The 14,684-nt window shown below is 40.1% G+C and overlaps 1 protein-coding gene across 5 annotated transcripts in view; it reads right to left on the bottom strand.

Moving 5' to 3' along the window:
* ZNF521 (zinc finger protein 521) overlaps positions 1 to 14,684 on the bottom strand; it is a 296,551-nt gene that overhangs the window by 254,638 nt on the left and 27,229 nt on the right. For all 5 annotated transcript variants that reach the window (XM_017344089.4, XM_008261154.5, XM_070050372.2 and 2 more), the window contains one exon: positions 9,478 to 9,657. In XM_017344089.4, the coding sequence (XP_017199578.3) occupies positions 9,478 to 9,657 (180 nt within the window). The remainder of the gene's footprint in view (positions 1 to 9,477; positions 9,658 to 14,684) is intronic.

Here is a 14,684-nt window from a genome sequence, read left to right as displayed (position 1 = left end):
TCCTGGCTGCTCCACTTCTGCTCCAGGGATCAGAATCCTAATGCTCCTGGGAAGGCAGTGGAATATGGCCCAAGTGCTTGTCCCCTTCCACCCATAGAAGACCCTGATGGAGTTCCTGGCTCCTGGTTTCAGCCTGGCCCAGTCTTGGCTGTTGCAGCCACTTGAGGAGTGAACCAGGGAATGGAAGATCTCTCTCCCTCTCTGTCTTTCTCTCTCACACACATATACGAACAAATAAATCTTTAAAAAACAATTAAAAAGTGAGATGGATGTAGAAAAGGTGACTGGGAACAGAACCTGTGGAGGTCAGAAAACTGCATTTTAGGGGCTGAGGGTGACCTAGAGAATGAACTAGTTAAAAGTTAGAAATATTTTAGGTAAAAAACAAGAATTTGTCAAAAGGAAGGGAAACAGGAAAAGGGAACTTATAGTATCTTAAGCATAATTAACATAGAAATAAGTGATTGATATATAAATGTTTGATTACAAAGTATGAATAATTAACATAGAAATGTGCAAATAAAACTTATAATTTCATAACATGAACTAAAAAGTTAAAATATCACATCTACTTCATGTAATTTATTTCTACTAGCGATTTGATCAGCAAAAGAACAACAAAGTTCTGGAAGCAATTTCAATATGCCTCTAAGAAAATGATGCCTCATTGTCTGAGATCCTCATTTCCCTTCTTCTCATTACCAACAGATCTAGCTGTCAAAGGACTATATTATTCAGCAGAACCACTCTTTAATTTGCCATAACCATACTATATATGTATTTTTACTTTCTTAAAAAAAATCTTTGGGGCGGCCATGTGGGTGCTGCTTCAGGTGCCACCTGCTCTACTCTGTTCCAGCTATCTGTTGTGGCCTGGGAAGGCAGTAGAAGTACCTTTGTGGGAGACCCAGAAGAAGCTCCTGGCTCCTGGCTTCGGATCAGCTCAGCTCTGGCCATTGAGGTAATTTGGGGAATGAACCAATGGATAAAAGATCTCTCTCTCTCTCTGGCTCTACCTATCTGTGTAACTCATTCAAATAAATAAAAAATAAATCTTTTAAAAAAATCCTTGGCAAGAAAAATAAAGGAATAAAAATACAGATACCTACATTTTCAGTTCACCAAAAAATTATGTAAAGTTCCCACCACATCTCTTAACTTTTAAAACCAAATTAAGCAAACATACTAGTTCAGACTGATGCACCACACCTAGTCATCCATTCAGTTCATTTTCCTCAAAAATGTGCACCCATACAGAAGCAAAGATTGTAAGGAAGCCACTAATCCAGTTAGCACTTTATAAATCTGGCCTGCAAACATGTTTCCCCAAACTACAGACGACTTCTTCCCACACGTCTGTCCATCTACTCATCAACCAATAGTACAGTCAGAGGGTTAAGAACTAATACAATCCTACTGCGTTTTTCCTGCCTTTATGCCTGAGCAATTCACATTAATGATGTGACAGAATACTTAACAGACAACTCAAGTTTGCAAATTAGCAAGAGAGTAGAGAAAAAATGAGTCAGAACAACAAGCATAGCGTATTACCAAATGCACTTTACACATTTATCCAGTTAAGTGTAGCTTAGTTTTGATGATTTACAATGCTAGTTCTTACTCAGTTTTGTAAGCATAATAAAGTCTCCGTAATCTCAGCCTTCCCCACAGCACCCTGCTATTAAATCTTTGTTGAGAAGTGTGATGAGACCCCTCTGGCTTCCAGCCCTCCCCACCCCCTGAGGGAACTGGCAAGAAATGATAGGGTTTGCGGATTAGTGAAATGAGAGGTTCTCTGCGCTTTTCCTTCTTTAAATATATATTTTGATAATCTGTCTTCTGCATCAGAGAGTCCCTACAGCATTAGAGTGTTGACTCTCCTCTCTTCCCAGCCTCCAGGAAAAAGACAGCAAGGCTGGGGCAAGACAGGTGGCTTCCATCAAATGCTACAGTGCAACAGAGGGATTTGCTTTTTTTATTTCACCTTTCCCCTCTTCCTTCAAGTGGGGATGAGATGTAACTTACTTATACAAGTTGGACTGGAGACCAGAGGAAAATAGCACCATGAGGCAGAGAAGAGAGAACCCATCTGCATGAGTGTGGCCTTGTTCCTTCCTATCTTTCGGGGCTGTTTTGCTTTTCCTGGCACAGAACAGTGTCCACATTCCAGAATGCCCTTTGGGAACAGAACTGTATAGATGACACCTTTGGTCCTTGCATCCCTTGCTAGATCACTGTTTATGAGTTCAATTCACACTGGCATCTACTCATGATAGGACCGGTTACATATTCAACCCTCAAGCCGACTTTCAGATCTGCATCTAGAATGGTTCAAATGTCTCCATGTTTGACTTCATCTCCAAAGTTTGGCTTAGTCTAGGCTCACTGAGCAAGACTGTACCAGAATTCCAAAATTTCTGATGTGGAGTGAATCTGTTTTCATGAAGGCAGACTCTCCAAGTAATAGGCATCACCCTTGGGAATGAAAGTCACCAAGGAACAGATATCAAGTCACCCCCCAAAAAACAAACAAAGAAAACATCTTTCAGTCAAAGGAAAGAAAGAAAACAGGCAGGGTTTCTATGCCTATTTCTACGCCACAACAGAACTACCCTGAGTAACTACCATAGATGTCAAACCTCAGTTTTCTGTTATTCCGCAAATCAAGAAGTTAAAACTGTATTCTCTTCTAATTCTATTTTATAATTAAGCCTCCAGAACCTAACTCAGAATTCCCTTTTTCTTCCTACAAACTTTTCATCAAGAAATCTTGATGCCTATGGTCTAGCTGGGTAGGGCCAAACAAATAAGTAGACATCAAGATTAATAGAAGGGAAAGCACAAAGAGCAGAGAATAAATTGAGAAAGTAGCAAGAAACGACAGAACAGGCAGGGAGAAGAGAGGGAGAAATATATGGACAGGGAAATATGTGGACAAGAGTCTTGGAGGAAGAGTGGAATCAGAGGAAAATCAACAATGACACAAATGGGACTGGGTGAAGTTAAAAGACAAAAGAATGAAAAAGAACTATACAACATCCAAAGAGCAAAATCAAAGGTGGGGGGAACAAGTAGAAAGCCCCTCCTTTGCGAAATCCAGCCCTCTGTCAGTCAAGCAAGGAGGAGCACATGGACAAAGTAGGAATTCAAGAACAGGGAGCAAGACCCCTCCCCCATCCAGAAAGACTGGCAAAGAGGAAGAAGGTAAAATCATACTATTTCTCTTCTAATTAAAACACTTCCCTGTGTCTTTAATCATTCCAGATCAGACTGGAGGGCACCATTTCGGCCAATTCAAGCTTTAACACCTTAGAGAAACCTGAATGATCCTGACTTTGTCTCCCCCTGGCCTTCCACTTCTACTTTGTCCCCTGAATCCACCCGCTTCCCCAAGAAACCATCCTTAATAAACACAAACAGGAGCAAGTTTACGGTCTGCTGACACGAGCTTCAGTGTAAGTCACAGATTAGCTCTGTTTTCCTACCTTGGATCAAAATGTGTGGTCAGTGAACACAGGCCAGATTCCTTGCTTTTAGCAAGCTTAAGACCAAAATGAACCAAATATTTTATTAGGAGTTACATGTATTTTTTTAAAAGACAATCAATTATTTAACCCATAAGTAGTATCTTCATCATACCATGTATGGAAAATCTTGCATCTTCTACACAGATGTTATAAAAGTTGTATGAGACAGAAATAATGTCCTTTGCTTCTATTCTATTTCATAGGGCTGCCCGTAGGAAAACAAGGAAGTCAGTAAAAATGAAACACTAAGTGGAATTTGCAAAGCTTGTTTTTTAAATTATCTGATTTATAAAGTGGCCCTTAACATGAGAGACAGTCCACTCTTACCTAAGACAAGACAGCTACTAGCTGGCTCAGGATACACTCACCACATCAGTCTCACTTACAGACGCCCATGCTCAAGGTCCTGGGTCTTTACCATATGTTAGTGTTGATTCTACATGACTCAAGCTTCCTCTAAAATGCCAACTATACTACTGAAATAACATCTCACCAATTATCTTGCACTTAACAGGATCTTTCAGACAGTTTATGTTCTGAGGAAAGTATGCATTAAATGAAGTCAATTAAATGCCTATGAGCTAGAAAATGTAAATAAATCCTCAAAGAATACAAATACACACCCAACAGAATGCCTGAATTAAGACTAACAACACAAATGTTAGCAAGGATATACAACTAAACTCTGATGCACTGCTGGCAGGAGGTAAACTAGTCCAACCATTTTCGGGAAACAGGTTTAGAAGTTACTCATACAGATCAACCTATCCTACCTCCACACCCTCCCCTTCAGTAACTTGGCAATTCTACTCCTACATTATTAACCCCAGAGAAATAAAACATATGTCCACAAAAAGATCTACTTAAGAAGATTCACTACTGTATTCATAAAGCCAAAAATTAAAAATAACCCAAATGTCTACCAAACAAGAGACTAGAAAATCAATAATGGAATATTCTTACAATACTAGAAGTGGTACAATCGCTTCTCTGCCTTTTGGCCAAGATCAAGTATAGAAGTGATACATGCTGAATGCAACTCAGCAACAAAAGGAACAAACTACTGACAATAATAGACATTATGCTGAACAAAAAAAGCTGGACACACAAAAGCGTGTCTACTGTATGATCCCTTTTATAAGAAATTCTAGAACAGGCAAAATAAATCTGATTTAAAAACTTAAAAACTAGTTACTTCTGGTGGAGCATGATTGATCAGAAAGGACATGAAGAAACTTCCTGGGATGCAAGAAATTATATCTCGAGAGAAATGTGTCACAGGTGTATCTGGTCAAAAATTAATCAAATCACATAGTTATGATGTATAAATTTCATATACATACATGTTACATTAAAATCATAGTAATAACTTATAAAAATAATAAATATGTAGTTAGTTGTTTTGCTTTTCATGGTGTTATGGTGTTATGGCAATTCTGAAACTACTTAATGTATATTCCAGGCTCAAACTTATGAGTGAACACTGATAATGATGGAAATGTTCTCCATTAAAGAAAGAAGTAACAAATAGAGAAAGGAGAAAGACAAGCATGAACCTACAGGCTGAGTTAAATTAGAGGGAACAATATGAACACGTGTTTTTGAAAAGACAGAGAAAAATAGAGACATACGCGCATCCTTATTTATGTGTGAATTTGTGAATCATATTACTTTGTCTTATGTGTGTTGCAGTAAGTATGCATATACATTTTCTAGTTCTGCTGCTTAGATGTCTATTTGAAAAGGTGCACCTGTAACAATGAACATACATGACACTCATATCTTGGCTTCTAAATATCCTGGTCCTCTTAAGCTAACCAGGGGTCCTTTAAAATAACAGAAAAGCTGATTGCACATTGGGACAAGAAACAAGCATGATGTTCCTGCAGCATCTGTTTGCACCATAAAATAAATCATCAAATTATGACAGAGACATATTAAAGGGACACAGGATCCAGTCTGAAGAGACTTCCATTGGCTAAACAGAATCTAAGCATCAAAATAATGATAGTCATGAATTATGATCTACTAAATTAGATAAGAAAAATCCAAAAATCTAAAATAATATGGAAAAATAAATTATCAAATGAAAAAGGAAAGAAATTATAGTAAGCCAACTATAAGCACCGAAATTATGAAGTTAAATGGGTATAAAAACTGTAGGAAGAGTTTCATGACGATGAGGATATTTACATTATACCAAAGATTTGCCCACAAATTTCTTGCTATACTTTACAAAGGTGAAAGTTGGCAGACTGTCACCTTAAACAAGTATTCAATGTTATTACCATCAACCTTGGAACAAACCAACATCATGTACATCCTGAGCTGACAAAGTGAGAAGAGCACATCACTTGTTTGGTCTTCTTGCTGCAGGTATATAACCTGAATTTAGTCATCAGGAAATATCACACAAGTGATGGGCATTCTATAAGGTCACAGGAAGGTACTCTTCAAAGCTTCCATGGTCAAGACACACAAAAAAAGGCTGAAATACATTTCCAGCTTAAAGGAGAAAGAGACTTGACAAATCTTAAGCATGATCTTAAATCCCATTGCCAACACCCCCCCACACACAAAATGATAGCTATAAAGGATATCAGAGCAGCTGTTGAAATATAAATATTAATTGTGGATTGGGTAATAGCATCTACTAGTGTTAAACGTTAACTTTCTCAATTTTGGGAGGTATACTGTGGTTATGTAAGAAAACGTATTTGTTTTTATGAAATACACAGAATGTATTAATTGGGGTCTATTGTTACCAACTTTCTCTCAAATGAGTAAGAAAAAATGGTTAGTGTTGGGAGAGGGAAAGAATAAATGGGGTAAAATATAAGTAGTTGGTGAACCAGTTAAATAATGTATGGGAATTCCTTGTATTACTTTTGTAATTTTCCTATAAGTCTGGAATTATATCAAAATTAAAGTTACATACAACCCCCCCACACACACACCATGTAAAAACTATTAAAAAAAAAAAAAAACACCTTTAGCCAACATTGATATAGGCAACATCAATTCTCAAACTTACATCCTAAGAAATGATAATGGGTTCTCTGAAGAATACTCTATGGCCTAATAAACTTGCTTACTGTGCTCCCTTCTTGAAGAGAAGAGCCCCAGTGCACATTTATAAAAAAGTCTTTTTAACTGGATTTAATCCAATATTTCCACAAAAATCTATCCAGGAAGCCTAGCTATAATGGAACACCTATTAAAATCTTGCAAAAACACACATATTCTGCAGAAAACTGAGAACCACTTGCCTAATAAACACATTTTCTATACAGGATTATGCAAAGATTTGTGCTAGGAAAACAGAGTGAGAAACAGAGAGAGATAGACAGAGAGAGACAATGTCAGATTCAAATAGTAAGAAACAAATTACATCTATCTAAACTGGCTATCATCCTGCAGTGTCCATACAGATTGGTTCTTGGACCCCCATTAATACCAAAATCTGTGGATCAGCAAAACCCACACATAAAATGAGCTAATATTTCCACAAAACCTACACACCTTCGCCCATACACTTTACATCTTCTCCAGATTACTTTTAACACCTAATACAGCATCAGTACTATGTAAATAGTTGTCATGCTGTATTGTTTACAGAATAATGACAAGAAAAAAATGCCTGGGCTGGCGCCACGGCTCAATAGGCTAATCCTCCACCTGCGGCACCGGCACACCTGGTTCTAGTCCCAGTCGGGGCACCAGATTCTGTCCCGGTTGTCCCTCTTCCAGTCCAGCTCTCTGCTGTGGCCTGGGAGGGCAGTGGAGGATGGCCCAAGTGCTCGGGCCCTGCACCTGCATGGGAGACCATGAGAAGCACCTGGCTCCTGGCTTTGGATCAGCGCTATACGCCGGTAGCAGCGCGTCGGCCGCGACGGCCATTGGAGGGTAAACCAACGGCAAAAAGGAAGACCTTTCTCTCTGTCTCTCTATCTCACTGTCCACTCTGCCTGTCAAAAAAAAAAAGAAAAAAGAAAAGAAAAATGCCTGGACACATTGGTACAGCACTTTTTTTTTCCAATTCTTTTCTTTTTTTTTTTTTTAAAGAATGTTACAAAACAAGGAGATTATTATGACCTGATTCATGTCTCTTTTTTTGACAGGCAGAGTTAGACAGTGAGAGAGACAGAGAAAGGTCTTCCTTTCCGTTGGTTCACCCTACAAATGGCCACTATGGCAATCCGAAGCCAGGAGCCAGGTACTTCCTCCCGGTCTCCCATGTGGGTTCAGGGCCCAAGCACTTGAGCCATCCTGCACTGCCCTCCCAGGCCACAGCAGAGAGTTGGACTGGAAGAGGAGCAACCAGGAAAGAACCGGCACCCCAACCAGGACTAGAACCCAGAATACCGGTGCCGCAGGCAGAGGATTAGCCCAGAGAGCTGCGGCGCCATCCTGTCCAATTATTTTCTTTTTCTTTTTCTTTTTTGACAGGCAGAGTGGACAATGAGAGAGAGGTCTTCCTTTTCCGTTGGTTCACCCTCCAATGGCTGCTGCGGCCAGCGCACTGCGGCCAGCGCACCGCGCTGATCTGAAGCCAGGAGCCAGGTGCTTCTCCTGGTCTCCCATGCAGGTGCAGGGCCATCCTGCACTTGGGCCATCCTCCACTGCCCTCCTGGGCCACAGCAGAGAGCTGGCCTGGAAGAGGAGCAACCGGGACAGAATCCGGTGCCCCGACTGGGACTAGAACCCGGTGTGCCGGCGTCGCAGGCGGAGGATTAGCCTATTGAGCCGTGGTACCTGCCAATGTCCAGTTATTTTCAATCCATATGTGGGTCAACCCATGGATGCAGAACCCACAGGAATGGAGAGCCAAGTGTTTTTTAAAAGAGAATAGAGGGGATGGTGCTGTGACATAGCAGGTAAAGTTACCACCTGCAGTGTCAGCATCCCATTTGGGCACCAGTTCCATTCCCGGCTGCTCCACTTCTGATCCAGCTCTCTGCTGTGGTCTAGGAAAACAGTAGAAGATGGCCCAAGTCCTTGGGCCCTTGTGCCTGCGTGGGAGACCTGGAAGTAGCTCTTGGCTCCTAGCCCAGCTCTGGCTGTTCTGACCACTTGGGGAGTGAACTAACAGATGGAAAAGCTCTCTTTTTCTCTCTGCCTCTGCCTCTCTGTAATTCTGCTTTTCAAGTAAATAAATAAATCTTAAAAAAAAAAAGAAGAAGAAGAAGAAGAAGAAGAAGAGAGAGCATAGAGGTTGGTGTTTGGCATAACAGTTAAGACAGTCTTAGAATGCCTGCCTCGCAAATGGGAATGCCTGGGTTCAAGTCCCAGCCCCAGTTCTATTCCAGCCTTCTGCTAATGTGCACCAAAAGAGGTGACGGCTCGAGTACTTAGGTCCCTGACACACACCTGAGAGACTCAGATTGAGTTCCCAGCTCCCACTTCAGCCTGGTCCACACCAGGATCTTAAGGGCATTTGGGAGTGAATCAGTGGATAGAACTCTCTCTGTCTCTGCCTCTCAAATAAAATAAATAAATAAAGATTAAGTATCAGACTTTACAGGAACACAAAAAGTATAGCTAACTCAGGCAGAAAGAGATCAGGGAAATTTTCCTTGAAGACATGATATTTAAGCTAAGATAAGCTCATATATGCTACATTTCTTTGAAAAAAGTATACAAAAGGATTTTTTTAAACTATTTTGGTCATCCAATAGTAGACTTTGCTCTTATATGGTATCAGCGTGGTAAAAAAGGGAAAGGAAATATATCCATTAGATATTAAAAGTCTATGTACAATTCAAGATATAAGAAGGATTATAACACTAAAGAGTCAACCCAGACTTCTTTGAAAACCGCCCCTGGACTTACCTAGGTATTCAAGTGGAGGAGTGAAATAATTGGAAGAGACAAACACATAAAAGGACTAACTGAAAAAATTGAGAAATGGAACAGTATGCGAAGACAAGAAGTGCTAAGTATTGTTTACCTGTGAGCTGACATTGATTAATCTTGTGCTCTGTGATATCGCTCAGCGATTCAAACACCTGGAGGCAGCTGTCACAGCTGTGCACAGCTTCGTCTTCTAACTCGTCCCCGTCTTCCGGCCTCTTCTTACAGTCTATTGCCTCTCCATCTTCAGTCTTGTCTTCAAGTTTACAGTTGGGGTCTGAAAGAAAATCAAGGATGTAAGTGTGGGGTTTAAAGACAGGTTCTTTTAAAGTAACGTTTAATCTTCTTGCTAACAAAAACAGACACACCGTCTTCCTTGAAGCTGCGACAGGAGGGTCGCGGTGCAGATTTTCTTACAGAAAGATCAAATTGTGAGCCTTCCCCAAAATTTTTTGGCTTGTGATTATTGAAAGAGTTCTTCCTTTTTCCCACCATGTAGCCCTTTTCCTACTTTCCCGTCAAATAACTCATCCACCCATAGGATTTAATTTGTCATTTTTTCCATAACCTTTTAGGAGGCTTTGCTTAAAAGAGAGAGATAAATCACTTTTAAATTAAACAATCTCTATTGTAATGGGGAAAAAACACTGTGATTAAGAATTAACTCCTTTTTAAAAAAATTGTATTTATTTGTTTGAAAGTTCGTTACAGAGAGAGGGACAGACAGAGACAAAAAGAGAGATCTTCCATACACTGTTTTACTCCCCCAGATGACTGCAACAGCCAGGATTGGGCCAGGCCAAAGCCAGGAGCCCAGAGCTTCTTCCAGATCTCCTATGTGCATTCAGGGCCCCAAGCACTTGGGCCATCTTCTGCTGCTTTCCCAGGCACATCAACAGGGAGCTGGATGGGAAGTGAAGCAGCTGGGATGCTGGCACCGCAGGCAGAGGCTTTACCCACTATGCCACAACCTGCTAAATATATTCTTTCATTGGAAATTACCAGAATTAGGCAAAAGTTTAGAATAAGCTAAGCCAATTACTATTGGCCTGAAATCGAACTTTACTTTTAAACTGGTCAAAACACACAGTTACTCCATTATATGCTAGGCAACCAATGGCAAAATAAGCTCCACCACACACAGCAGAACATTCTTACAAATTAAAATGTAAATATATTTGCATGTTTCTTGTTTTCAAAAATATGAAACCAAATATATGAAGAGCAAGTACAAATTATAAACAAGTCAACAACTTGAGTTGGCATTATCAATGCTGAAAAAGATGAAGACTGAGGAAACTAAAAGTAGTTCCATTTTAACCCCAAGAATGAAATACAACCAGCAAGGCTAACAAAAGGGTCATCCACATATAATGTTTTTCTTAGAGTCCAGTAAATTATTGTGGTTATTTATGCTGTTCTCTGATCGTGTTGGAGATGCACCTCCAAACACCCTGGTACCAGGACTCCTCCTCTCAGCATGGGGTAGGGAGGGTGCGGGGAGGAGAGGCTGGGGGAGGGAGGAAGGGGATAATATATATGCTTCCTTTGGGAAAATTAAGATAATAAAATCTGTTATTTAATGTATGGGATACTAACGTCTAATTGCTAGCAGAAAAAAAGTCCTCCAATGTCAGAAATAATGTCTCAGAGTGAAATCAAACTAGAAATTTCTACTTGACTAGTCAACGACATAGTCACGAAAGCGTTGTCCTGGGGCAGCACGTGGACTCGTGGTTAAGATACCTACTTCCTGTATCAAAGTGCACGGCTTTAATCCTGGCTCCAGCTTCAGGCAATGTAGACCCTGGGAAGCAACAGGTGATGGCTCAAGTGATTCAGTCCCTGCCACCTATTGGGAGATATGGACTAAGTTCCCAGCTCCTGGCCCTGGCCTAGCCTTTGTGGGCATTTAGGGAATAAATAAGTAGATGGGAACTCTCCCCCCACCACCCCTGATTCCTGCTGCCTACCCCCCCCCAAAAAAAAAGATATCTAAGAAATATGAGGGGGGGTCTTCAAAATTTCAGGGAAAACACATATTATGAAAAACTGCATGGATTTCAAAAAAAACTGCACTAAAATAAACATTTTTTAATTTTATTTTTTCATGAATTCTCTGAAGTACCTTCAATATCTATAGTTACTTTTTTAATATGACTATGATCAATGTGATGATTTTCATATAAATACATTTCAGAACAGGCATTTGGTGGAGGGGTTAAGCCATCCCTTGAGACATCTGCATCTCAAGTCAGAGTGCCTGTTTCAAACCTCATCTCTACTTTCAATTCTGCTAATGTTACCCTGGAAGGCAGCGAGGGACGGCTCAGGTACTGAGGTTCCTCCCACCCATGTGCGACAACTGGGTGGAGTTCCAAGCTCCTGGCTTCAATGGGCATTTGGGAAGTGAACCAGCAGATTAAAGATCTCTATTTGTCAGTATCTGTCTTTCTGCCTTTCAAATAAAATGAAAATAAATTTTAAAGTATAGCAGGGCTAATAATCATTAAATATTTGAGATGTCACAGTCTAGAAGCCACAGGATCAAAATTAGTTAGCATTTATTAGAAAAGTTTATAAACATCATCATCCTGCTTTCAGAAAGCAAGTTCTACTAACCCTGCAACATAACGCACTTGGATGAACTCTACTTCTACAAGTCACTTATATTCCCTTCTTTGTCTGAAAGTTGTTCCAAAGCCTTCCTTGCTTCTGAAATAAACTTCACTATATCACCACCCTTGAAATGATTCACATATGCCAAAATCAACACATACATAATAATCTCTTGAGTTCATGAAAAAAGCAGAACTCCCATCTCAAAGAGCAAGTAGTTTCATTTGTTGAGATTTTTTTTTAAAGAACATAGTATTTAAGTAAATTGGTAATTTGGGTTGATTTGCCATCTGGAAAATTATTATCTCAACACTCTACAAAGTGCCCATTTCAATATACGGGGATTTAGACTGCTCATTCCTGGGGGAGTAATCACAGGATCTTTTTCGTTTGTCTTGTACTTTGCCCAGCACAGCACTGTCTCCAGGTGAGTGCTTAGTAAATATTATTTAGTGCTGGTGAGAAGGGGGACATGGGGGGCAAAAAAGAGAGAGGACCTTAAAATGTTCTTGACTGGTATTTTTTCTGTAAACAGGAATAGACTAGTTACCTCCAAATTAAAAAGCACCTACACACTTGCATTTTCCAAAATTGACACTAAATGACCCACCACGTTTGACTTTGCTGTTTTCAACTGTTTCTCCTAGAGCTACGGTTGCAATACATGGGTAATGATCCAAAGATCTCCAAAAACTAAAACCAAGTGGTCAAATACCTACTGCCAAACCAGAGCAATTCAGGGAAATAAATAATGTCCCAGTATGACAAACCGATCCCAAAGCCATCAGCTACTTGTTGGGAGGCAGCATGTGCACACTGAATGCACTGAGTTGTTTAGCATGAGCTTCCAGTTTCTCAAAAAAACTGACAGCACTCAGGGAAATGTGGGTATTAAGTCTGAATTTTAATATGATTATTTAAATGCTACACATCAAGTTTGCAGACCTGTTTGTTTTTAAATAAGGAAACACTCAGAATACTTTCAGTAGTCAGCAGAGAAAAACGATAAAAACTTACCTTCCTTATTATTCAAGAATATGGACCTCTTACATGGATCCATATAAAAAATACCAAACAAATCAGAATGCATGGTGCCTTACCTCTTAAAAGCTAAAGAATGACCCCAGTTCGTGGTTCTGACACTGTGGCTAGTTATTAAAATGAGAGTCATTTTAAGACTAATAAAAAATGATCTTGCTCCACTTCTGCATTTACAGATAGAACCCTTCAGGGACCAAAGTCAGTCAAGCTTACTCACTTCTGCTGCAACTTTAGGATGCATGCTCCAGCCAACTGGCGAATTTGTTTTTAGGTCAACACTTAAGAGGGACCCTCTGGGAGGTGGGTTCGATTATAGCCTATGATGCCTTGGTGTAATGAGCACTGGAACCTCAGTGCCTCTCCTTGTAAGAGAGTCTTCCAACCCCCACTTTCATGAAAAATTCTTCCATGCCCATTCGAAAGACGTGTTTGTTTGTGTTAGGGGTTTCTGCTCCCAACGCCAGTTGATGTCGGAAGATTCTAGAAAGCTTACATTGTCGACCATTTCTTTCCCACAGGTGGCTACACTTCAGTAATTGCACATGGCCTTAGTGATGTAGTTTTTATAAAGTCCTTTGAGATCCAATCATAAAAAATAATTGTATTACTCTGCTAGCCATTCAAACCTCTGACTTCAGCCTAAGGGGTTATAAATACAAGGTTCATGCTGGTAAGTACTGCCCCACCCCCAGCGGCACTGCATGAAGGACAATTGTTCTTCCAAGCCCATTGTTGGCTATAAACTCACCCAAAGGGCAGTATTTTAAGAGTCCTATACCCCGACACACAACTGCAAAACTGTGCCATGGCTGCAGACACCACCCTCTCTCTCCTGCCCTAACTGAACATGCTGCATGCAACACAAATGATCTTACCTACTCAACCAACTTGCCAGCCCATCCCTACAAAAATGCGCTTTGGGGCACTGGACTAACAGTGGCCTGATCGGAACAGAAGGCTGAACTTTGGAATACAGACACGCTCATTATTATAAAAATAAATGGTGGCTTTCTGTTTCCAATTTTATTAATGCTACTTATAAATGGGAATTTTAAGGAGGCATGATTTTCCCCTTATTATGTTCTCTGGCAGGTAGTTCTTTCCTTCTTCTTATACTCCTCTTCATAAGGATTGTTACAGCTACAACTTGGTTTAATAAAATTACAACTTTGGGGAAAATGAAAAATTGCACTGGCTTAAAAGTGTTGGAAGCAATAAACCCATGGACTTCAATTAATTTCAAGTGTGGGATCAGTTTAAGGCCAACCAGCAGAAATTCTATTCTGTCCATGTAAAAATGAGGTTTCACCACATTTACTTTTTATAACCTATATAAAAGTCAAGTAAAAGTAATGAATATCTAAAAGCCATCTCAGTGGACTGGCAAAGACGATCTGTATTCTTGAAACTCATCTTACATATTTCTCTCCGTGCAACAAGGATCCCATGCCTGATCAAAGCTAAAATGTCAAACTACTGAGAAAACAGCCCAGTTTCCAATCCATTTCACTGCCTAGAAATGGACCTCCTTCCAAGCCACTTTCGCATGGAAAAGCACTGGCAAAAGAAAGAAAAACTCAGAGATCATGTGGTTATAATTATTACCAGGCAAGGAATATTTCTGCAGCTCAGTGGTGAAGTAAA

The sequence above is a fragment of the Oryctolagus cuniculus genome, chromosome 10 (genome assembly GCF_051225735.1).
Source record: "Oryctolagus cuniculus isolate XC-2025 breed Fujian yellow rabbit chromosome 10, ASM5122573v1, whole genome shotgun sequence".
Taxonomy (NCBI): domain Eukaryota; kingdom Metazoa; phylum Chordata; class Mammalia; order Lagomorpha; family Leporidae; genus Oryctolagus; species Oryctolagus cuniculus.
This window is presented reverse-complemented; position numbering and strand designations above follow the sequence as displayed.